Source organism: Pseudorasbora parva, chromosome 10, assembly GCF_024679245.1.
Source record: "Pseudorasbora parva isolate DD20220531a chromosome 10, ASM2467924v1, whole genome shotgun sequence".
NCBI classification, from domain to species: domain Eukaryota; kingdom Metazoa; phylum Chordata; class Actinopteri; order Cypriniformes; family Gobionidae; genus Pseudorasbora; species Pseudorasbora parva.
In genome coordinates this window covers 22,678,334-22,704,446 of record NC_090181.1, presented here as the reverse complement: position 1 = coordinate 22,704,446, position 26,113 = coordinate 22,678,334, and the positions used below count along the sequence as shown (strand labels likewise).

Sequence of the window (26,113 nt, the reverse complement as noted above, 5' to 3'; positions counted from 1 at the left end):
GTCCTTAACCCAAAGTAGGTCTCCCTGCCTCCAGTGGCTTATTTTATAGTTGCTTGTTCCCTAGGAAAATCCATGCCACATATCCTGTACATACTCACCATAACCTTTAGGATTAGCACTGCAGCTACAGTTAGCAGATTTAACTAGAACATATTTGATCTAATGCTCTCATTCAAGTCTAATTGGGAATCCCCTAAATCAATTTGGGAATGCCTAGGGTCTTGGGGAACACACTCAAAGCCCTATTCCCTAAGTCGACCCAGGAGTTATTCACCCGTAAAGAGATTTTGGGACCTATATTCCAGGACGCATTATGCATGTTCGGGCCATGACCTCATATAAAAAGATTATGAATTGCTCTTTGCAACACACAGGAATAAAAAGTCCACAAAAACAGATTGGTTATGAGCTATGAACTATTAGCTAAAGTTATATTTGCATAATGAGCTATTTTTTTCCCATGGAGCCCTGTGGTTTCTGTATACCAATGACCACCAGATGGCACAGGAGCATCAATATTTCTGTGGATGCACTGCATAACTTTTGCCCTTGTTTCAGAGAACAGGAAGCAAGCTGTACATACAGGCACACACTGTGAGCATCTAAAAAAGCAGCCACATAGTCACAATTATGTAATCACAGTACAAAGGTTTAATTAAAACTGATAAGATATACAGATATCTATGTGACATATTTCATTTTCTGTTAAATAATAAAACAGTGTTATTCATTATTGTTTTTTGAACGAACAAAATAAATATTTTCCTTAGTATGTTTTCCCCAGCATTGTCTTAAGATAACAACCCCTTTCTTGTAACATGTAAACAAAATTATTCAGGTTACAAAGTAAAATCTGACTGCAGTTTGGTCCACATGAAGACTGCTTTGATATACAATAAGTTTAGGGTCAGTAAGATAAAGATTTAAAAAATATATATATATTCAACAAGAATGTTTTAAATCGATCAAAACGTAACATTGTTACAGAATATTTCAAATACATGCTTGTTTATTTTCTGTTCATCAAAGAACCCTGATAATAATAGTATCATTGATGAAAATAATAATAATAAAAAAAACTTAAACACCGAATCAGCATATTAGAATGATTTCTGAAGGAACGTGACACTGAAGAAAATTCAGCTTTTCCATCACAGGTATAAATTACATTTGATATTTTTTACTGTATTATTTAATCAAATAAATGTATCCTCGGTGAGCAGTAGACATTAAAAAAATGTTTAAAGAAATCTTACAGTCCCCGAACCTTTGAACGGTAGAATACTTGCTTAAATTTAAATTACAATTGATATACTTTTTCATTTAAATGCCTTCTAAAGCATAAAAGTTATATTTCTAAATACAATTTAAGAACAAGATCTCATAATCTCTTTGGGATTGACAATCTAGTAATCAAGGCACATCAGTTTAAATTTCACAGTTAAAAAAGAATGTTCATATTTCCATTTAAAAACAATCCTGTAGTAAAATAATTATTCACAGGAAATCTTGACCACCTTTGCCACCAGCTCTTCTAAGTGCACACCTTCATTATTCAATGCCTTGAAGTAGTCCTAGAGGCAGTGTGAACCACATGCACTGTGATCTTCTGAGGTTTTCTGTGTTGGAACTTCTTGTATGTGTCGTCACTGGTCTTTTTGTAGGGAATTGTAATACTCGGTGAGAACCTTCCAGGCCTTAGGGGCCATGAAGCCCTCGGGAGGGTTCTCTCCACTGCGAGCCAGCTTGCGCATCTTGGTCCCAGAGATGAACTCAAACTCAGCATGTCTGAATTGAAAAATAGAGGTAAAAACAGGCTGACTTTCATGCTCCAGAATCACTAAGCAACCAATTTACATGGAAACAGTTTTTTTTAAAGGGTTAGTTCACCTAAAAATTAAATTGATGTCATTAATGACCCTAATGTCGTTCCACACCCGTAAGACCTGAGAAAAGAGTTTAAGATATTTTATATTTAGTCCGAGAGCGTATCCAAATGTATGCACACTATACTGTCCATGTCCAGAAAGGGAATAAAAACATTATCAAAGTAGTCCATATGTGACATCAGTTAGTTAATTAGGATCTCTTGAAGCATCGAAAATACATTTTGAACCAAAAATAAATCGTGTTGATTAATGATTTGGATCGTGTGTCAAACTGCTGAAAACTAGCGACAATCCGGCAATCTGGCAATCCGAATCATGAATTAATATGCTGATTCATAACCGTTTGAATCTTTATTTGACAATGCTGAAAAAAGTCGTAGTTTTTGTTATTTTTGGACCGAAATGTATTTTCGATGCTTCAAGAGATCCTAATTTACCAACTGATGTCACATATGGACTACTTTGATGATGTTTTTATTCCCTTTCTGGACATGGACAGTATAGTGTGCATACACTTCCATACGCTCTCCGACTAAATATAAAATATCTTAAACTGTGTTCCAAAGATGAACGGAGGTCTTACAGGTGTGGAACGACATTAGGGTGAGTCATATACCGAGGGCGAAACAAGGCTTTCCTCCAATGTACGTCTTTTTTTTTTTCTTTACCATGTTTGTACTAATTAATAATTTAGTAAGACAGTGATATTAAAAAAAACTAATTCAGTTTACAACTTATTAATGATGCATATTATAAACAGGTGAGCAGATTGTAAAGTGTTTTCCATAGAAACCCAATATTAAAATATTTTTAAAAAAATGAACAGATCATCTGCTCGTCTGTTTATAGTAAGCATCATCAATACGTTTTAGTGCATTACAGTGTTTTTCATGTTAAGCATTTTAGAATATCCTGATGTTTTATTGATTGAAATATCTTAGAAAGTAGTGTATATGGATTACAAGTGCCCAAAACTTGCATTTTGTTCACAGAGAGAAAATTGACAGGTCTGTGCTGCAGTTCTACGGATGATTTCATCCACATGTTTTTTTCTCCAGGTTTCTGTGTCAGTCACGTGACTGAAAAATATGAATTGTTTTTTTCCTGAATGCATGCAATCAGCATATTTGTAATGGTTTAAGAAATGCACATTCATCTGTTCCAGGTAATGCACCCCCATACCATGACAAATGTTTGCTTTTGCACCTGTTGCACCCTTTTGCAGTCTTGAACTCGATGTCAGTTTTTCCCACAAGCTGAAACATGGACTCAGATTTCCACTGTGTTTTGGATGCGTCTGAGATGAGCTTGGGCCTAATAAACTCGGTGGCATCTTTGGTTTTTCCTTACGTAACAAATTCAAGTGGCATTCCTTGATGCAGCAGCAGACTGTGTTAAGTGACAATGGTTTTCCAAAGTACTCCCGAGCCCATGTGGCTGTATTTAACACAGTACCATGACGGTTCCTTATGCAATGTCCTCTGAAGGTCACACACATTCACATTTCCTGCCTTACCCTACATGTACTGAGATTTCTCTAGGTTCCCTGAATCTTTTCACAATATTATATATGGAAGATGGTTAAAGACCTCAATTCTTTGTGATTTTTGAATTGTTTGAGAGTTCTCTCATGATATTTACGATATCACGATGCCCTCACCAATTACCAATTCCCCTACTTATTGTGGACTGTTTAAAACTTGGATAATCTATAAGCTTTTCACTTTTATTTTGAAACAAATATTTTCTTTGTACATGTACAAAGAAAATATTGTACATGAAAAGATGTACATGTAAATGTGGTCAGTGTGTGTCAACCATTGCCACAGTCACTTAATGGAAACCAATTACAGAGATTTATAACCAGGATTTAAAAAAAATATTTTAAATATTGTACCATTAAACTGTTGTCCTTTATGCACTTCAATCTCACCTATCTTTGTCATAGAAGTCCATAGCTTTCTTGGTCTTATTGTATGCAGCCACTCTGAAGGGTATAATCTCCACAGAGGTGAGTCCCGGTGCCATGGACAGAACTTTAGCTCCATGAGTTGGATTATACAGGTCCTGCCCTGACTCTGGGTGGGGCATCCCAGCAGGATCGCGACCCACAATGTAGAAATTAGAACCTGCTACCATCCTTGCACGACAGTGCCACTGGACCTGACACACACGGACAAGGTTAGTATTTGTAAAGGTGGCACTTACATGTTATGAGTGAAATAAAATGAGTTCATAAGACTATGAGCCAGTTATAATTTTAGCTTTATAAAAATATAGCTTTATTTAAACTACAATTCAAAATATTTTTGTTACATTTTTAAAAGTAAAATACAGAAAACAGTAATTTTGTGAAATATTATAAGTATTTAGTTTTCTATTTGACATATATTAAAATGCCATTTATTCTGGCAATTTTTCATTTATTTTGATAAAATAATTTTAATATGCTTATTTTGTGCTCAATACACATTTTCTTATGATTATGCCAATGTTGAAAACACATGTTTGTGGAAATATGAAACAGGATTCTTTAATATGAGTTTCAAAAAAACATTTTAACATTCACATGTCACTTTTGATCAAGACTCTTTTTGATCCTTGCTTAAAATTATTAATTTCTTTCAAAAAATTAAATATTCACCCCAAAATATTGGATGGTAATGTAAACAAAAAAAAATGCTTAAAACAATTAGTAGCTAGAACTTCCTAAATAGGCTCTATATGTCATTTTATAGGCATAGGTTTTTACGTACTTCTGTAGGCCCAGCGTACATCATAGGGGAGGGAAAGATGGCCACAATGGTGGATTGTGGGTCTAGAATTCCATCCTCTAGCACGGCAGCATGCTGTTTCATTCTCCAGTCCAAAGGCACGTCATCATCTTTGGTCCAGCCACCCAAAGGATGCAAAAGTAGCACTGGTCTGCAATACCCACGTTCCTCCAATCGTCGACGTGTGTCGGTCATTAACAGGGCGTGGCCATTGTGCACCGGGTTCCTCAGCTGAAAAGCGAACACTGCGTCTGGAAAAACAATGAAACTGTCAATTCCAGTTACTTTAATTAGTTGTTGCTTAAAAATGGTGGACCAAGTCCAGAATATTTCATTAGTTACTCAAGAGGGCGCTCAAGAGTGCATACTAAGCCAGAAATCCAAGACTCAAATTAACAACCCTGATGTCTTATTTGACTTTTTGAAATTGACACCAGCCAATGAATGCTTGACATGTGGTAAACATGTGACTTATTTTGGCCTCACCCTATCAAATACATGTCTGGTGAAATATCCTTATACTGCAATTCACATGCTTTTTCAATGTATTAATGTTATACAGTTTTTAATATTATGTTGTTTGATTCCCTGCTTCATATACAGCCAACACCCCCTAAAGCAATATTTTACTGCCTGAATTTCATGGTGCTCAGAGTCTGTTTGGCCTCATTGTTTTATAAAATTTACACCCTAGATGTAAGATTATTTTAGAGATGCATAGGCACTTTAAATGTGCAGTATGTATAGGATTGACAGTTAGTGGTCAAAATAAGTACTGCAGTCCAAATTCAAAATATTTGAGCATTGTTTCATCGCCACCTACTCCTCAGACTTGATGGTCACACGGATGGCTAGCTTGAGGACACACAACAGAAGCGAGCGTAATTGACAATGAAAGCCACACTGTAAGTTGATGAGTTGATTTTTAGATGGATGCTGAGGCATTTTAGGTCAGGTAGTAGCCGTGATCTCTGACCTAGTTTGTTTGGTGACTTTCATGGCCGCAATACCGCCAACTGGCAACCTGGGGTGTTGAAATACTATTGGGTAAACAGACAATGTGCGGTTTCACACAGACCAAAACAAAAACAGACATTCTGACATGGAACTGTACATTTCAAAGTAGAATAACTGGCTTTAGCATTGGTTTTCTGAGAAACTAGTTGGTGAATTTAGCATGTTTCTTAAATATCTGTGAACATATGGTATTTTTTATGTTTTAGTATAGTAAAAAACTTACATACAGCACCTTTAAAATGTAATTAGTTTAAAGTGTCTCCAGAAAGATCACTCTGTTTACACAGTTTCCTATCTCTTAAAGGGATAGTTCTGTCATCATTTATTCACTCTCAATTTGTTCTAAACCTGTGTGAATAGTGGATAGGCCCCATTGACTTAGTAGTATTTTTCCCCATACTATGTAGTCAGTAAGTAAATCAATGGGGTCCATCAACTATCTGGTTGCTATTTTGAGGCAATTGAAATAGACTGAGGCATTGACTAACTTACACCTGTTCTAAAGCAATATTTTCTTTGTAATTTAAAGAACGTTTTAGTAATATGCACCTAAAGGGGGGTCCACAACGCACATACACTCTACTTTTTACACACCCAGGGACATGCAGCACTAAACAAACATTTTTAAATATTACAAATGAAAGGATTTATCTCTGTAGAAGTGTTCAGTCTTTACGCTCGCAAAGTCCTCCATGTAAATAGGTAAATCCGCCATGGTGAGAGCTCAACTGGCTTTTAAAGGGAATGGGAGATGAGACTCTGATTGGTTTATTACATGCTACAGGACAACCCTTTTGGACAATGCGCCAACCATTTTCCGAGCCGTTCAACTAACAAAGGTGGATACGGACACATCGTAAGTGCACTTGTACCTGCTTTCATCTCATTAAATCTCTGCTTCAGCTCCTTTGGAGTGAGACGGTACTGATCCAGCCCATCGTTCCATCTGATTCGCTCCAATACCTCTAGCTCACCCCCTACCAGCCAGTCGCCGCTTTCCAAAACCATCTGTTCACAGGTAAAAGGTTAAAGAATGTAGTTAATGTGCATTTGTGAGTTATAACAGTCATTCATTGCAGCAGTTGTTTTCTTATCTTCTTTAAAAAATAAAAAAAAGAACTATTTTTATGAATTTCAGTAAGAAATACATATTTCATACACTACGTGAGAAATATTTTGTGCCATTTCAGACCCCTTTTTCTGGTACAAATAAGTTTAATTGTATTCAATGGAGACTTCTTACAGGTTTAGTATTTTTTTACACATTTATTATCATGGCATTTGATGCAAAGTATGCAATACCTTTATGTAAGGGTGTTTGGGACAGGTTGTCCCCCACTGGTGAGCACATCGCTCTTCCTTTCGATGTTCAAAGAACTCTGGGCTGCGTAAGATGGCGACTCGTTTTCCCTGGTACTCCAAAGCCACAGCTGCACTACCTTGAAGACGTTCTTTAATCTCAGTGGCAACAGGAAGGACAATGGGTACTGAGAGGTTGATGGTACCACCTTTATTTACAGATATAAAAGTTAATAAACACATATTAGAAATTATTTTGAAGAGATCACTGTAAATAAAATTACATCTAAATTTACACTGAATTATCATGCAGACGGGTTTATCCAAAGCAACTTACAAATGAGGAGAACAATTGAAGCAATTAAACCAACAAAAGGGCAACAATATGTAAAGGCTGTGACAATATAGCACATTTAAAACAAAAAAAAGAAATAGAAAAAAAGTAGATAGAATAGCATAGAAAGTGTTATGATGAATGGATTTCAAGTGTTGTCGAAAAAGATGAAAGTGTTTAAAGACTCATCAGTTTAGGTTGAGTTAAGCAGGTCATTCCAACATCATGGAACAATAAGGGTAAAGGTCCATGAATGTGATTTTGTGCCTTTCATGTGTCCAGAAATGTTCAATATATAGCTTACAAAATGTTTATCATAAACTAACAAGCCCTCCCCAAATTTACGGTCTGAATACGCTACTGGGTTTAGGGGAACAGATCCAGTGGCTATTCTCTTGGCAAACGTCGCTGGCTCGTATTTGATGCGAGAGGCTATTGGTAACAAGTGAAAACTGATGAAGAGAGGTGTGATGTGTTAAGCATCATTATGCACCATTACCTCCCTGCTTAACTAAATGCTGCTAACAATGTGTGTCAGTCCACTGAATGTCATTCACTTGCGTGCAATTGCAAATACTGCCTCCTCCCCTGACCGATGTTTGCTGACCAACCCAATTAAACCAAGTAAAGCATGTGAGTTTCACAGGAAGCCAGATCATTGCATCATTCTGTCTCTTGAAAGCAGCTCTGGCACCTGTTATTTTATGCATGAACATCTTTTCAGCCTTCTGCTGCTGATACCATCGGCAACATAAAGAAGACTATCCTAAGTGTTATTACTTGTGTGAAGAATAAAAACGAGTACTACTAAAATTGGAAGCAGATGTCTAGTACTGCAACAAGAGACTGCCGATGACTAAAACATTTGAAACCCCTTTTTAAATGTGTGTGCTTGTATGTTACCATCCAAGAGGGTGTTGAAGTGAATGACTTGTAGGTATTCTCTCTCCCGCATGAAGCCCTTTAGAGGGCTGGCCCATCCTTCAGCCAACACCTGCACCCACTCTAAGTCCAACTGCACACACAAATACAGAAAAGCTGTGTTTACATATGGAACAGTTAGCTAATCTCATATTCTCTGATATGTCTGTTCTGATTGATTGTCAGTAGGAAAGATTATGTAACTTGTAAACTTTGTGGAATAATAAGTAAGAATGCATTTAAAGGGGTGGTTGCATACGATTTCACTTTTTAACTTGAGTTAGTGTGTAATGTTGCTGCTTGAGCATAAACAGTATCTGCAAAGTTACAGTGCTGAAATGCAAATGGAGATATTTTCTTTTAAAGTTACGGCAGTTTATTGCCTACAAAAATTGCCTACGGGTTGAAAACTTCTTTCCGGGTTGTTGACATCATAAACCCTTGCTAGTCACCGCAGATGTGACTTCTGCCCGTAATGGTAAGGGGGGTGGCGTTTTCAAACAACCTGTGCTTGGCACTTCAGCCAATAAAAATACATGAAACTACATTTGGCCATCTAACCAATCTAAGACCATTGCGTTTTTCGGAGGGATGAGCTTCATAGAAGCAGGAAGCAAACGAGCCGTTTTAAAGGACAGTGGAGACAGCGGTGTGGTATAAAGGTAAAATATATGAAAAATACAGCGTTTAAAAAAAAGAAAGAAGTATTAAGACATGTTATACTGTGCCCCATAAACACAACCAAGCCTAGAAAAAAAACATCCAACCACCCCTTTAAAGAACAGAATTTCACAAACATGCAAGGTGCAATTTTATCACACATAGTTTAAAAAAAAAATTATTATTATAATTATTATTTTTGTTTAAAGTTAAAAATAAGGTGTTTAGTCTTTTTAAATATGCCAATAATATGGCTAATGTGGGTCTTCTGAAAGATGTTGGCAGGACTTCTACAAATAAAATCACTTAAAAGCATTTTTGAGTACACTTGTGATGAATACAAAAGAGTTGGTAATTATTGGAGACAAGTGAAACACCTTGGAGTTTGAACTTGTAGTATTTGATGGGAATCCAATGGAACCTGTCTCTAATTTTAAATATTTGGGGACATGATTGATGCACAACTTATTTTTTTTAGAAAATACTGAAAGCATTTGTAAGAAAACTGAACAAAGGTTGTATTTAATTCTTCTTATTTTTTATTATTTTTTTACAGCTGTTCCCTTCAGGGGTCGCCACAGCGAATCATCTGCCTCCATCTAGTCCTATCCTCTCTATCCACTTCTCTCAGACCGACTACCTTCATGTCCTCCTTCAATATATCCATAAACCTCCTCTTTGGTCTTCCTCTTGACCTCCTGCCTGGCAGCTCTAACCTCAGCAATAAATTCACTCTCCCTCCTCTGAACATGTCCAAACCATCTCAACCTGGCCTCTGTAACTTTGTCTCCAAAACATCTCAAGCGCTGTCCCTCTGATGTACTCATTCCTGATCCTATCCATCCTCGTCACTCCCAAAGAGAACCTCAACATCTTCAGCTCTGCTACCTCTAGCTCTTCCTCCTGTCTTTTCCTCAGTGCTGTCTCCAAACCATACAACATCGCTGGTCTCACTACTCTCCTGTACACCTTTCCTTTCATTCTTTCTGGCACAACAGACCTGACACTTTTCTTCAACCTGCCTGCACACGCTTCTTCACCTCTTTTCCACACTCCCCATTGCTCTGGACTGTTGACTCTAAGTACTTTAAATCCTGCACCTTCTTTACCTCTTCTCCCTGTAACCTCACTATTCCACTTGGTTCCCTCTCATTCAAACACATGTATTCTGTCTTGCTGCGACTAACCTTCATTCCTCTTCTCTCCAGAGCAAGCCTCCACCTCTCTAGACATTCCTCCACCTGCTCTCTGCTCTCACTACAGATCAAAATGTCATCCGCAAACATCATAGTCCATGGAGATTCCTGTCTGACCTCACCTGTCAGCCTGTTCATCACCACCGTAAACGGAAGGGGCTCAGAGACGATCCTTGATGCAGTCCCACCTTCACCGTTAAGTCCTCTGTCTCACCTACGGCACACCTTACCACTGTCCTACTGCTCTCATACATATCCTGGACCACTCTAACATACTTCTCTGTCACTCCAGACCTCCTCATACAATACCACAGCTCCTCTCTTAGCACTCTGTCATATGCTTTCTCTAAATCTACAAAGACACAATGCAGCTCTTTCTGACCCTCTCTGACCTTCTCCATTAACATTCTCAAAGCAAATAATGTAGTGCTCTTTCTTGGCATGAAATCATACTGCTGCTCACAAATGTCCACTTCTCCCCTTAGCCTTGCTTCCACTACTTTTTCCCAAAACTTCATTGTATGGCTCATCAGCTTAATACCTCTGTAGTTTCCACAACTCTGCACATCTTCCTTGTTTTTAAAAATTGGCACCAAAACACTTCTCCTCCATTCCTCAGGCATCCTCTCACTCTCTAAAACCTTGTTAAACAATCTAGTTAAAAACTCTACTGCCATTTCTCCTAGACACTTCCATACCTCCATTGGTATGTCATCTGGACCAACTGCCTTTCCTCTCTTCATCCTCTTCAAAGCTCTCCTAACTTCACCCTTGCTAATACTTTCTAGTTCCTGGTCAACAATATTTGCCTCTACAACTCTTCTCTCCCTGTCATTTTCCTCATTCATTATTTTCTCAAAGTACTCCTTCCATCTTTCCATCACCTAGGGTGACCATACGTCCTGAAAAATTTAGGACAGTCCCGAAATCTACACTGTTAAAAACTAAAATGAAAAACTGCGCAGAGGTTGAAGCGTCCTGCAACCACCCCCCTGCCGGCTCCTCATTGGCTGCAGCATCTTTTTTCTAAGTTCTTAAAAAAGTACTGTAGCCCTGAAATTCAGCCAATGTCATCTGGTCACCCTACCCTCACTCACCCTCTTGTCACCAGTTAAAACATTTCCATCTCTATCTTTAATCACTCTAACCTGCTGCACATCCTTTCCATCTCTATTCCTCTGCCTCGCCAAACGATACACATCCCTCTCACCTTCCTTACTATCTTTTTTTTAAATACTTTATTTTAAGGATTTTTCAGCCTTCCTCACTATCTAACATTGCATACATGTCCTCATACGCTTTCTGTTTGGCCTTTGACACCTCGATCTTAACCTCACACTGCATCACCCTATATTCCTCTCTACTTTCCCCCGTCCTCTCACTGTCCCACTTCTTCCTAGCTAACCTCTTCCTCTGGATACTCTCTTGGACTTCCTCATTCCACCACCAAGTTTCCTTGTCTCTTTCAGATGACACACCTAGCACCTTTCTACCTGTCTCCCTGATTAATTTGGCTGTAGTAGTCCAGTCATCTGGAAGCCCTTCTTGACCACCAAAGCTTGTCTAAACTCCTCCCTGAAAACCACACAGCACTCTTCCTTTTCCAACTTCCACCACTTTGTCTTCTGCTCTGCCTTTACTCTCTCCATCATCCTCACCACCAGTCATCTTACACATCACCATCCTATGCTGTCTAGCTTCACTCTCACCTACCACTACTCCACAATCGCTAATTTCCATCAGATTAAAGCGTCTACATAAGATGTAGTCCACTTGTGTGCCCCTGCCACCACTCTTGTAAGTCACCCTGTGTTCCTGCCTCTTCTGAAAGTACATGTTCACCACAGCCATCTCCATACTTTTAGCAAAGTCTACCAACCTCTGTTCTTCTGGGTTCCTTTCCTAAAGACCAAACCAGCCCATCACTTCCACGTCCCCACTATTCCCTTCCTCAACATGTCCATTCAAATCTGCCTCATCACTACCCTCTCACCTCTGGGAACAGTCTGCATCACTTCCTCCAACTCACTCCAGAATCTGTCTCTCATCTTGCTTACAAACTTCTTGAGGAGCATAGGCACTAACAACATTCAACATCACACCTTCAATATCCAGCTTCAGAGTCATCAACCTATCTGACACTCTCTTTACCTTCATAACATTATTCTCCTCCTTCAGGACCACTCCAACTCCATTTTTCTTCCTGTGACCATTATAAAACAGTTTAAACCCTGCTCCAATGCTTCTAGCCTTGCTCCCTTTACACCTGGTCTCCTGGACACACAGAATGTCAACTTTCCTCCTCTGCATCGTATCTACTAGTTCTCTGCCTTTACCTGTCCTTGTACCAACATTCAAAGTCCCTACTTTCAGTCCTAAACTCCTGCCTTACCTCTTCTCTCTCTGCCTATGGACACACCTTCCACCTCTAACACACTTCCCTCCTCTCCTTCTTTGACAACAAAATACAAAGGTTGTATTTAATAAGGAGGCTAAATTAGCCTGGGAAACCCTTACGAAAGGAAAATATATATAATTTTTTAATACATTGATGGTATTATACAATATATTATATATTGCTGTAATATACTGCAAAATATATAAATGATTGCCGCTTTCATATATTGCAATATATTGGAGAATATAAATATTAAATCCCATATATCTGAATATATTGCCTAATGTATTACATGATATTTTCCAATATATGCAATATATTTTTGTTTCGTAAGGGAAACCCAGACAACTTCTGGCAAATTTAGATTTGCTCTGCAAGTAGTCTGGCAAAGTGCCCATTGAAGCCCTATAATCTGTTGAAATCACGGCACCAATCAGAAACGTTGGGGTGAGCTTTACACGATGACGACAACGCAACGACGGTGAAGCAGATTTTGTACATTACAAAGATTGATGGCGCCGTGTAGCATCACTCGATTTAATCAGCTATCGCGTCGGTTTTAAGCGATTTAAACTTTTCCTTTTCGTTAAAACCCGAGCAAAAAACGACACTCTGCTACCAGATGTTGGTTACACCGGCTACTTTGATGAGGAGGATTCTACTTTGAGCAGCTCTGGATCTGGCCTTTCTGTGCTTATTTCCTCACACTAGATCTGGTAGTCATGTAAAAATTGTAAATAATTGTAAATAAATAACTTGCGTAACTATGCTCAGGTCTAAAAATGTTCTAACATATCTGAAATGACTGAATTTGAATAAAGTTTGTGAGACACAATTTTCCAAAGACTCATCAATATTCTTTTATTTTCAAAACATTGCAAATCGCGTTCTAATCACATTACAAATGCCTTACAATGGGGGAAAATGCGATCCAAGCTTGATTTTTTCTGTTTGACTGTCAATCCGAGATGTAATTTGGCAAAAATGTTGATGGAGTGGCGGTGGACACCAGCTATATCATATAAGTCGACAGAAGCCAATGCAACATCTTCCCCGAAATCACAAACAGAGAATTGCTCAGATGTTTCTATATCGCTCTGCATATGCCATCTTCTTCATCGCTCTTATTGGTTTTAGGTCTATCCAATTGTGCCCAGAGGCATTTGAGCGATGTCCATTGGTGACACCTCTTTGGAAATTATTTGTCTATGAAGCTTTGCCAGACCATAACTAAGTTACTACTGAGAACAGTCTAAGGCTAAATCACATTGGTGTAACAACATACTTGAAATGGTCTATATTTTGAATTTTAATATGACTTTGTGGTGTGGTAACCTAAGTGTAGTAAATAGAGTTGAGTTGTCCAAGATTGTGAATGAGGCCAGCAAGATAATTGGTAAGATGCAGAGACCTTTGAATGATCTCTATCGATGTAAAGTAAAGCAAAAGGCTTTAAAGATAGTTAAGGAGGTGTCTCATCCTCTTCATGGCGAGTTTCAACTGTTGCCATCAGGGAGACACTATAGGCAGCCACTAGCGACAAGGAAAATTGACCAATTATCCTTTGTCCCCAGTGCTGTCAAAATGTAAAATATAAGTGACTAAGGCAGTTTTCCTCTCTATAGATTGTTGTGTATTCTATGTTTTATCGTGAAAACACGATAAAACATGCCAAATTGTGCAGACATTATTTTTGGCCAGGCTGTTGTCAGAGAGAACACCATAAGAACCAACAAAATATTAATAACTGATTATGTTATAGTCAATGTATGCTTTTTCCTGTGAGCTTTTTATTTTTCTATACATTTTTTTGCATAGTAAAATGAAACCTGTAGCTGTACAATGCCTTTTTTGACAAATACTTTTTAATGCTGTTTTTTCCTTCATATATATATATATATATATATATATACACACACACACACACACACATATGGTGATGTACTGTGATACTGTGAAGCCAGAGACAATTTTCCAGAACGTGGATCATAAAGTCAAATATTTAATTTATGGTTGTGGGATTCTGAAATAAACTTGCATTGTAATAAGGGAGCACTGTTGATTGGCTGATAAAACTGCTATGTGTCATCCTGTCAATAATTCACTCATATTTATGAACACATGAACATTAGTTGTCCCTGGCCTTGAGGTCTAATGCTACTGGTTACCTTGGTGATGCTGATACAGGGCAGGGTGTTGGCGTCCGCCTTTGCCAGATTGAGTCTGTTCTCAGGCACAAACAGTTCATTTATCTCCCCTATAACTCCACTGGGAACGATGCTCTGAGAAAGAAAGAGAAAAAGAGATCAAAGGGTTGAATGAAAATCTAAAAATCTAAAATCTTCCATCTAAATGGCATGTGCCATTGTAACCTTGAACTACTTCTATCTGATCTGACCTTTAAAAAAGATTGCTGTAATTGCAATATAGTCAAGCTTGTTTAGTAGTAGATAACGTCCTTGACGTGAATAAAAGCAGTAAATTTGTACAGTTATTAATGTGGAGGTGAACATTGTATAATAATTTGTACTATAATACTATCATTTTTTCAATCACATAAAATTTTTAATATGGCTTCAGGCTTCACTTGGAATATAACTACAGTAGTGGCCAAACTTCATGTCCGCTCTTTGCAAATTGATTAAAATATTTATTTAAAATATTTAATTCTTCATTAAAATATTATTAAAGATTTGTTAAAGATTTTGTAAGCACATTGTATTATGTGCAATTGTTTTATTTGTGAAACCACGATAAAACATGCAAAATTGTACAGACATTATTTTTGGCCAGGCTGTCGTCAGAGAGAACACCATAAGAACCAACAAAATATTAATAACTGATTATGGTATAGTCAATGTATGCATTTTCCTGTGAGCTTTTTATTTTTCTATACATTTTTTTGCATAGTAAAATAAAACCTGTAGCTGTACAATGCCTTTTTTGACAAATAATTTTTAGTGCTGTTTTTTCCTTCATATATATATATATATATATATATATATATATATATATATATATATATATATATATATGAAGGACAAAAAAGCACTAAAAATAATTTGTCAAAAAAGTTTGATTGTCTACATAAAATAGTCTACATCTTATAATATACAGTATTGGCCAAAGTTGTTTTTTAATATATATATATAAAAAATTCATATTATGGTTTAATACTAGGGCAATTAAAAAACAATTTTGGCCAATACTGTATATTATAAGATGTAGACTATTTTATGTAGACAATCAAACACTTTCGTAGTGTTTTTTAAGGTTGCCAGTTCATAGTTATGAACTTATTGTATGAAAAATATCAATGTTAAGGTTCTATAAAAATTACACGTATTCAAAAGGTTTGGGTCAGTGCAGTTTTTTTTATGTTTTTGAAAAATGTTATGAAAAATTCAGTAAAAACAGCAATATTGTGAAATAACAACAATTTTAAAAACTGTATTATCAATGTTGAAAACATTTACTGTATATTATCTGCTTAATATGTTTTTCAGTATTCTTTAATTTATTAGAACATAATTTATTATCTCTTTACACTCACTTGTGTTCCACTCAAAGGCATCCTTACTAAATAGGAATATTAATTGCTTAAAAAAAAAAAAAAACTTTGACCCAAAACTATCACACACACACAATGGACTTCTGAACATGAGATACTCTAAAGATAAAGGTATGTGCACCAATTGGGAAATGGTAAATAATATGTATACTCCAGCCTTTGTTCAGCTCCTGACTAACCTGTTCCTTTAACAGGTCCACCACCTCCTGAATGCATTTGTTCACTGTGAGCTCTCCCGTCTTCAGTATCAGCTCCGGAGCCAGTGGACACTCATACAGAGAATCTATACCGGTGAAGCCTGTGTGAGAAATTAAGTATGGAAAACAGTGTGAGATGGGAAGGTTGATTAAATTTATGTTCTCTATTTGCAGGCTGTTTTTGTGTGTCTAGGAATTTCTGTTAAAGGTTGGGTAGGCAATTTTCAGAGAGGCTAGCAATAGTGAGCTTGAGAGCATCTCCAAAGCCAAGTCTTCTTCAAAACACAAGAATGCTTACAGCAGGGAGCAAAGATGTTATGGTCCGGTGCCTTCCACAGATGATATACAGTAATCAGGCATAACATTATGGGCCTAATATAGTGTTGGTCCCCCTTTTTCTACCAAAAGAGTCTTGCAAGTACTGTAAGATGTGAGGTGGGGCCTCCATGGATCAGACTTGTTTGTTCAGCACATCCCACAGATGCTCGATTAGATTGAGATCAAGGGTAATTGGAAGCCAAGTCAACACTTTAAACTCGTTGTTGTGCTTCTCAAACCATTTGAACCATTTTTGTTTTGTGGCAGGGCACATTATAGTGCTGAAAGAGACATTCTTCCCATAGTGCATCCTGGTGCCATGTGTTCCCCTGATAAGCCCATGACCCTGCTGTCGCCGGTTCACCACTGTTCCTTCCTTGGACCACTTCTGATTGATACTGACCGCTGCAGACTGGAAACACCCCAAAAGAGCTGCAGTTTTGGAGATGCTCTGACCCAGTCGTCCAGATATGAAATGGTATGAAATGTGCTATACAAATAAACTTGCCTTGCCTTGCCTAAATAATCTGTCAACCTGTCAGTGGTCATAATGCTATGCCTGACTGGTATATACATACAGTGCCTTGTGAAAGTATTCAGCCCCTTTGAACTTTGCGAACTTTTGCCACATTTCAGGCTTCAAACATAATGATATGAAACTGTATTTTTTTGTGAAGAATCAACACCAAGTGGGACACAATCATAAAGTGGAACAAAATTTATTGGATATTTCAAACTTTTTTAATAAATCAAAAACTGAAAAATTGGGCGTGCAAAAGTATCCCCTTAAGTTAAAACTTTGTAGCGCCATCTTTTGCTGCGATTACAGCTGTAAGTCGCTTGGGGTATGTCTCTATCAGTTTTGCACATCGAGAGACTGACATTTTTGCCCATTCATCCTTGCAGAACAGCTTGAGCTCAGTGAGGTTGGATGGAGAGCGTTTGTGAACAGCAGTTTTCAGTTCTTTCCACAGATTCTTGATTGGATTCGGGTCTGGACTTTGACTTGGCCATTCTAACACCTGGATATGTTTATTTTTGAACCATTCCATTGTAGATTTTGCTTTATGTTTTGGATCATTGCCTTGTTGGAAGACAAATCTCCGTCCCAGTCTCAGGTCTTTTGCAGACTCCATCAGATTTTCTTCCAGAATGGTCCTGTATTTGGCTCCATCCATCTTCCCATCAATTTTAACCATCTTCACTGTCCCTGCTGAAGAAAAGCAGGTCCAAACCATGATGCTGCCAACACCATGTTTGACAGTGGGGATGGTGTGTTCAGGGTGATGAGCTGTGTTTGCATTGTTGCCAAAAAGTTCAATTTTGGTTTCATCTGACCAAAGCACCTTCTTCCACATGTTTGGTGTGTGGCTTGTGGCAAACTTTAAACAACACTTTTATGGATATCTTTAAGAAATGGCTTTCTTCTTGCCACTCTTCCATAAAGGCCAGATTTGTGCAGTATACGACTAATTGTTGTCCTTTGGACAGAGTCTCCCACCTCAGCTGTAGATCTCTGCAGTTCATCCAGAGTGATCATGGGCCTCTTGGCTGCATCTCTGATCAGTCTTATCCTTGTTTGAGCTGAAAGTTTAGAGGGACGGCCAGGTCTTGGTAGATTTGCAGTGGTCTGATACTCCTTCCACTTCAATATTATCGTTTGCACAGTGCTGCTTGGAAAATCTTTTTGTATCCAAATCCAGCTTTAAACTTCTCCACAACAGTATCTCGGACCTGCCTGGTGTGTTCCTTGATCTTCATGATGCTCTCTGTGCTTTAAACGGACCTCTGAGACTATCACAGTGCAGGTGCATTTATACGGAGACTTGATTACACACAGGTGGATTCTATTTATCATCATTAGTCATTTAGGTCAACAGTGGATCATTCAGAGATCCTCACTGAACTTCTGGAGAGAGTTTGCTGCACTGAAAGTAAAGGGGCCGAATAATTTTGCACGCCCAATTTTTCAGTTTTTGATTTGTTAAAAAAGTTTGAAATATCCAATAAATTTCGTTACACTTCATGATTGTGTCCCACTTGTTGTTGATTCTTCACAAAAAATTATAGTTTCATATCATTATGTTTGAAGCCTGAAATGTGGCAAAAGATTGCAAAGTTTAAGGGGGCCGAATACTTTCGCGAGGCACTGTATGTAAATGTAAATGTAAATGTAATTATTTCAACCAGCATAACAAAAAATGCTTTTGGAACAAATCGCATACCCTGCCTTCAAGTTGTTTTGTAAATTTTTACTTAATTTTTGGAACAGCACAGTTTTAAAGTTTCTGTTTTTTTATATTACCTTTAATCTCCCCAGCTCTGGCTTTTTTGTAGAGTCCTTTAACATCTCTGCTCTCACAAACCTCCAGAGGAGCGTTCACAAACACCTCAAAAAATGGCAAACCCGCTTTCTCGTGGATGCTCCGGGCCTCCGCACGGTCCTGCAGAGTAAAGATGTTGAGCATTATGCATTTTATGGAACATTTTATTAAAAACAAAGCGGTTGTTGCTCCTTGTGTTTAGATGTTCACTTGTCTGCTCGGGTTATTCTCTTCAGTGTCATTAGTGATAAAATAATCTGATGGTGGTTGCTCACTTTGGTAAATGGCGAGATGAAGCTTGTAATGCAAACAAGTCCAGCATCTGCAAACAGTTTGGCCACCTCAGCAATACGCCGAATATTCTCCTCTCGATCCTCAGAAGTAAAGCCCAGGTTCTTATTCAGGCCGTGACGGATGTTATCACCATCCAAAGAGTAGCAGGGAATGCCGTGAGAGACCAGATACTCTTCTAAAGCGAATCCCACTGTTGTCTTACCAGCCCCTGATAGACCTACAAACACACACACACACACACACACACACACACACGAACACGAACACACACACACACACGCACACACACACGCACACACAATAAAATAACAGATTTCTTACACTTCGATACAATTTGAAAAGTTTTTGTTTTTTTAGAAAGACATTTAAACATTAAATTGATCAAAAGTGACAGTAAATGCATTTATAATGTCAATATAATGATTTCTGTATCACAGTTTCTTCAAAGATATTTAACAGCACAACTGCTTTTAACATTGATAATAATAGAAAATGTTTCATGAACACCAAATCAGTATATTACAATGATTATATATCTGAAGGATCATGTGACACTTACGACTGGATTAATTGCTGTTGAAAATAAAGCTTTGCCATCACAGGAATACATTACATTTTAAAATATATAAAATATGAGATATTTTAATAATATTTCACAATATTACTGTTTTTACTGTATTTTTAAATCTAATAAATGCAGCCTCTGTGAGCATAAGAGAGAAATCTTACTGAACCCCATTATTTTGAATGGTAGTTTATAAAACAGTAGAATTAGTTAACGGGGTGGTAAAACATGATTTCACTTTTCTAACTTTAGCTAGTGTGCAATGTTGCTGTTTGAGCATAAACAACATCTGCAAAGTTACAACGTTCAAAGTTTAAAGCAAAGGGAGATATTTGCTTTTAAAGAAATCCATTTTTAAGTACTACAGCAAATGGCCAGTAGGGACTACAGACATTCCTCCAGGGTAGCTTGACATCACCATCCCCAATATTTACATAAACCCCTCCTCAGAGAATATTAAATAAGGCGAGGCCGTTTTTTTTATTGTTGTGGAGAAGTGTTGTTGTGGTATAGTAGGCTGGAGTATTGTTGCTACAATGCCAACCAAACGCTGTTATTTTCATCCGGGCCCTCATAATTATTACCAAAGAAGGTGTCTCTTTGCTGCACATTTTACGGAGGAAAGCTTCCACAGTCGTCGTGAGTTTAATGCAGGATTCGCACAACGGCTTGTCCTGAAAGATGGAGCAGTTTCAACTTTAAAAACAGAAGCTGTTTACAGGCCACAACCTGTAAGTATGATTTATTTTTCGTTTTCCTGTAATAGTTCGTATTGTTAATTGTACGTTGTAGCAAGGAAGTAAACAAATGGCAACGCTGTTTGGCTCTGCAAACCATTTTTTTTAAATGTTCATTTATAATTAACGTTACAAACTTTTTAAAATCTCAACAGTGTACTTGCTTGGAATTAGTGTAAATTATTCTCTGATTAGAGCTTTTATGTATTGTTTATCTACATGCTTGTTTATCTAAAGGCATGCATAACATGGCTCTGTGTTTGATTTGGCTACTATAGTAAAGCCACTGTTTAGTATATGTTTTGGGTTAATAGTTCTTGCGACAGATATTTGGCTATAATCGTTCTAAAATACAAAAGGTGCCATTCAGTAGCGATAACTATAGATCCGCAGTCTTTACAGACTACCGGTAAAGGTAAGGGGTTTCTGAAAAACGTCCACTAGGCGGTTAGTGAATCACAACACACTGGGCCAGCTAACCAATCTGAGCCCATTCTGTATTTTTGAGGGACCGGCTTCATAGAACCCGGAAAACATCACACCGTTTTTTTCAAGGAGGGACAGAGCAGTGTAGAACAGAGGTAAAATATATGAAAAATAATTGCAATATTTTAAAAACGAACAATGAACCCCACAAACACAATCAAGCCATCGAAAGAATGTGCTTTACCACCCATTCAAAATAAGTTAAAATAATGTAATTGCGATTAATCACATTTTTCACATTTTTCAAGTAAATAAAAAAGTTTGCATAATGTGTGCAAGTTGTAGGAATCCAGTATAATACAGTCAGTATAATAATCCAGTATAGTATAAGGAACACATTCCTGATTTGTTGTTTATCCAAGTTACTTGATCCATACTGATGAGGCAGGCAGAGGAGGTATAAAAGACACAAAAAACCCACCTGTATTAAAAACTGTTTCTTATTAGTCAGCAGCTGGAGTATAAGTTCAGACCAACTTGTTTTACAGGTGTCTAAAATCTACTTTGCCTGACATATTGTGTGATTTCTACTATTCTTAAACTGAGGTGTGTTGCAGGTATTGCATAATGTGTTTGTTTTTACTGTTGTGTGTGTGTGTGTCCATGCATTACCTGTGAGCCAAACTGTACATCCTCTGAAACCTCCTCTGGTTCCTACGACCTGCCCCCTCTTGCTGCGGCTGACATGATGAGCCTGGAATACCACATTAGTGGACTTTTGCAGATCCTACAAAAACACATTTAAACATACCAATGTTTAGAGCACATTTTAGCATAGTATTAGTATATTATATACTGTACCTGAGTATAGTATTTAAAAGTATTTAGTCAGCCACTAATTGTGCAAGTTCTCCCACTTAAAAAGATGAGAGGCCTGTAATTCATCATATGTACACATCAACTATGAGAGACAGAATGCGGAAAAAAAATCCAGAAAATCACATTGTCTGATTTTTTAATAATTTATTTGCAAATTATGGTGGAAAATAAGTATTTGGTCTATTACAAAAAGCAAGATTTCAGGCTCTCACAGACCTGTAACTTCTTTAAAGGAACACTCCACTTTTTTTTTTGTTGAAAATATGCTGATTTTCCAAGTCCCTTTGAGTTAAACCAATTGAGTTTTATCATTTTTGAATCCATTCAGCCGATAACTGTATCTGGCCGTAGCACTTTTACCATAGCTTAGCATACATCATTGAATTGAATCGTAGGCTATATGCCACTGATATGCCACCAATATTCCACCGATATTAACTCATGCTCGCGTGTCTAACAGCTTGCGAATATTCACACGAAATTATGTCAAAATGCCTGTGTTGTCGAGTATCATCATAAACATAGTTGGTTATGTCTTAAATGAATGTAAATATGAAATATGGCAGTCACCACCAGCGTTTTTGGTTATTTTAACAAGTTTCATGGCCCACAGAATATCTTGTTGTATGAATATCTAAAGATGCAATATATCAAAAGAAAGAACAGACCCTTTTTTATTCTAGCTTCATGCATTCTTTTTTTTAATCAACACTAATGTGAGTATGTTTCGTGAAAAAAGCTGAGAAAATCGCGACTAACTTACATACAGAAACTAGTCCATCAACACCCCCAAATCTTCACAGTCCTATAGCTACTGGTCGGACAGTCCTAGGCAGTTTTGATTATATAGAATATCAGCGTTACATCTATTGGTCTCAAATTGGGAGCTACTAATACAATGTGGTTAGTTTTCAGTGATTGTAGCCATAACTTTTTTCATCTCTCTCTCTTACACAGAGTCATACATTGTTTTGCCTTAACCTCTTAACCTCAGTGTCCTGTAGAGCTACGAACTGAGAATGCGAGAAAAAAAAAAAAAACTTTAGAGGTGGAAAAAAACTGTTTGTGCAGGAACGAGCTGCAGAAAAACCAACACTGGCTTTTAAACAGACCATTATATTCATTACTATCTGCATGAGCTGTGGACAAGACAACACCCTTACAGATCAGATATAAAAAAATTGCTTGGCTGTTAAACATCATATATATATTATATATATATATATATATATATATATATATATATATATATATATATATATATATATATATATATATATTATATATATATAAATCATGCATTAACAACGAGCCAATTATGTAATTTAGCTGTACACTCACACACAAACAGCCTTTTCTTTACAACCCCCGTCTCAAATTTACTTGTGGAGTGCTTGTGCTTGAAAAACAAACCGATTCATTCATTACACACCATACATGGCTTCCAGTGAATCCCACAAACAGATCACCTCTCTCAACGGTTTTTCCCTTTTATTTTCTCTGTTAAGCCATACATGCAGTGCCAGTAGGCTTTTATGTATGGCCACTGTAGAACTAACAGCCTGAATTACTTGCATTAAACAAGCTAAATTATTCTGAATTATACATCTGAACAGGGTCTAACAGACTCTGGAACTTTGTCTTTCTGACTGCAGTGCAGTGCAGATGTCAAATTTCAGTGTATTCCAAGACAACAAATCAGGGTAGAAGAGATGTCTTGAAATGTCTTTCACGGATTGTCTAATAAAAAGATGTATACTCCGAAACCTGGCTATCTATCACAAATGGAATGTGGAGGGACTTCTTTGTCCTTTTGAGTAGAAAACATCAGTGAAGGCAGTCATTTTAGCAGATTTATTCCAGATATACTTTTATCACCAAAATCAGCTGTTATTTTTTCAGCTATGAAAATATGCAATGAAGAACTATGGTTTAACTCCTCCCTTTTACTCTTATCTTTGAGGACATTGAAGGACATTTTTATGTTAAGTTTAACAAAACTAAAAATTAAATACATAAAAAATAATAATAATAAATAAAAAATAAAAAAAATAATATTAAAAAAATAAATAAATATATATATATATATATATATATATATATATATATATATATATATATATATATATATATATATATATATATATATATATATATATATATATATATATATATATATTTGTTTATAGGTTTATAGACTCCTTATAAAGGTATACAGCCTAGATGCACGAAAACAACGTGTTAAACTTTTTCCCAAGTGCAGGTTGCCTCACTAACTGACCTCTGATCCATGACTCAGATAAACCGACATGAACTCTAAAACAGCACTGACGCAAACATGCAGCATTTCAAATTAAATGAATGGAACTGTGCTATGTCCAATTATTAGTTAACATTAGTTAACATGAACTAATAATGCACTTATAACTGCACTTATAAAGCATTTATGTGTATTTGTTAATGTTAATTTCAACATTTACTAATGCATTATTAAAATCTTGTTAGCATTAGTTAATGCACTGTGAACTAACATGAACAAACCATGACAGCTGGATTTAGCTAACATTAACAAAGATCAACTAAAGCTGAACAGAGGATTTGTTCATGGTTAGTTCATGTTAACTAATGCATTAACTAATGTTAACTAATACAACCTTATTGTAAAGTTTTGCCAAAATAATGTTCTTTTAGGTTCTCTAGTGGATTTGTATGTTGTTTTCGACCATTTATTTCAAACATTCTTAAATTGAAACATTTTCTTGTCCTCCAAACAATTCAAATATTATCACATTTTAGTGATACAATGGTTTCGATGAACACAAGTGAACACAATCAAATTACATAGACAAGCATTAACTGCATAATAAAGGTAGATTTAACCAACAACAACAACAAAAAAACATTTGTATTGTATTTTTTATAAATGTCAGGATGGGGCAAACGTGTCACATATATTTTATGTATAGACAATTTATTAATTACAGTGGTTTTGAATTTCTGTATATTACATTATATAACGTTTACATTTTGTTCACAAAATGAAAATTCATAATTAATTTACTCTAAAATTTAGCTACCAAGGCCAATGACAGGTTCTCACTGTGACAACTTACTCAGTGGCAACATGCACAAAGGATGTGTGTTCAATGAACAGTAATAACGGTGTTAATGTTCAATAGAGTGGGGAAATTAAAACGTTTGAAAAACTAGCCACATTTCTGTTCAGAATTCAGCATTTAATTTACAGTATTTCAGTATCCGGATGTTTAAAGTCAGTAGCCTATGTTTAACCTAAAACAACAGACTTGAAGCAGAGCGCTTGCCCAATATCTCCCACAAATGATCACAGGCAGTTATATAACTCATGGAAGAAGAAAAAAAAGAAAAGAAAAAAGAAAAGAAAAAAAAGGGTTAGCTGACAATACGGCGAACCTCAAGTTCATGCATCTCAGACAACCCTTGCTAAACACACCTAATCCCTAAAGAACGCCAACGAAGAAAAAGACATCCTGACTAAAAAAACAACTCACTTCAGAAAAGTTTTTTTCAGCTACGGCTTTCTGTCTAATCTCACCGGTTTTAGTGTTGTGTTTCCAGGCATGTCGCTCCGGTGAAGTGCGCACTGGTCCAATTCGGAGGCGGGGCGGACTGAACGCGCAGGTGAACTTTTTGTAGGAAGTTTGTGGAGACGCAGAAAGAGAAGCGTTTTTAAGAGCGTTCCGAGACACGTCGCATTCCAACGGCCCAGCTTTCGTCCCACCTCCCGGGACCCACAATCTGCATACGGCTGAATGGAGAGCAATGTACCGGTATGAGACTGTAAGGAACTGAGGAGGAGGGATCAAGAGCTACGGGATAGAAGGGGGAGGAGTAAATGATGTGAAGAGAAAGGAACTCCTTGTTCTGGGTTCATGTGTAAAATTAAAATGATTTTGGGAAAAGTGCAAATGATTTATGAGTCGACTTGTCATTCCTTTAAAAAAAAAAAAACGTCATCAACTACCTACCTTTTAAACAAAACTTTTTTATAATATGAAAAAAAAATCATAATGAAATTTGAGTCAACTAGATAGGTTGCTATGAACGAACAATGAACAACACACAGCATTTACTTCACTTTGTAAATGTTAACCGCAATACTTAGCCTCCTAATAGGCTATATTTTTTAAGATCACCAGTTGTAGGCCTCTGTAATGCACTGTGAACTAATACAGCATAAACGTTAGGCTATTATTAACAATAACAAATATAATAATTGCTGTAAACGTTTATGTTAGCTAACGTATTAACTAATGTTAAAATTACAGCTTATTG

The 26,113-nt window shown here is 36.9% G+C and overlaps 1 protein-coding gene across 1 annotated transcript; it reads right to left on the bottom strand.

The window, feature by feature from the left end:
• Nucleotides 1-628: 628 nt before the first annotated feature.
• Nucleotides 629-25,635, bottom strand: papss2a (3'-phosphoadenosine 5'-phosphosulfate synthase 2a). Its single transcript, XM_067455554.1, has 12 exons — nucleotides 25,374-25,635; nucleotides 21,593-21,707; nucleotides 19,174-19,409; nucleotides 18,880-19,018; nucleotides 16,239-16,357; nucleotides 14,657-14,770; nucleotides 8,217-8,328; nucleotides 6,983-7,188; nucleotides 6,553-6,688; nucleotides 4,646-4,914; nucleotides 3,823-4,052; nucleotides 629-1,788 (listed from the first exon to the last, which is right to left on the bottom strand). The coding sequence occupies exons 1-12, from the start codon at nucleotides 25,398-25,400 to the stop codon at nucleotides 1,647-1,649; spliced, it is 1,845 nt and encodes a 614-aa protein (XP_067311655.1). The 5' UTR covers nucleotides 25,401-25,635; the 3' UTR covers nucleotides 629-1,646.
• Nucleotides 25,636-26,113: the final 478 nt, after the last annotated feature.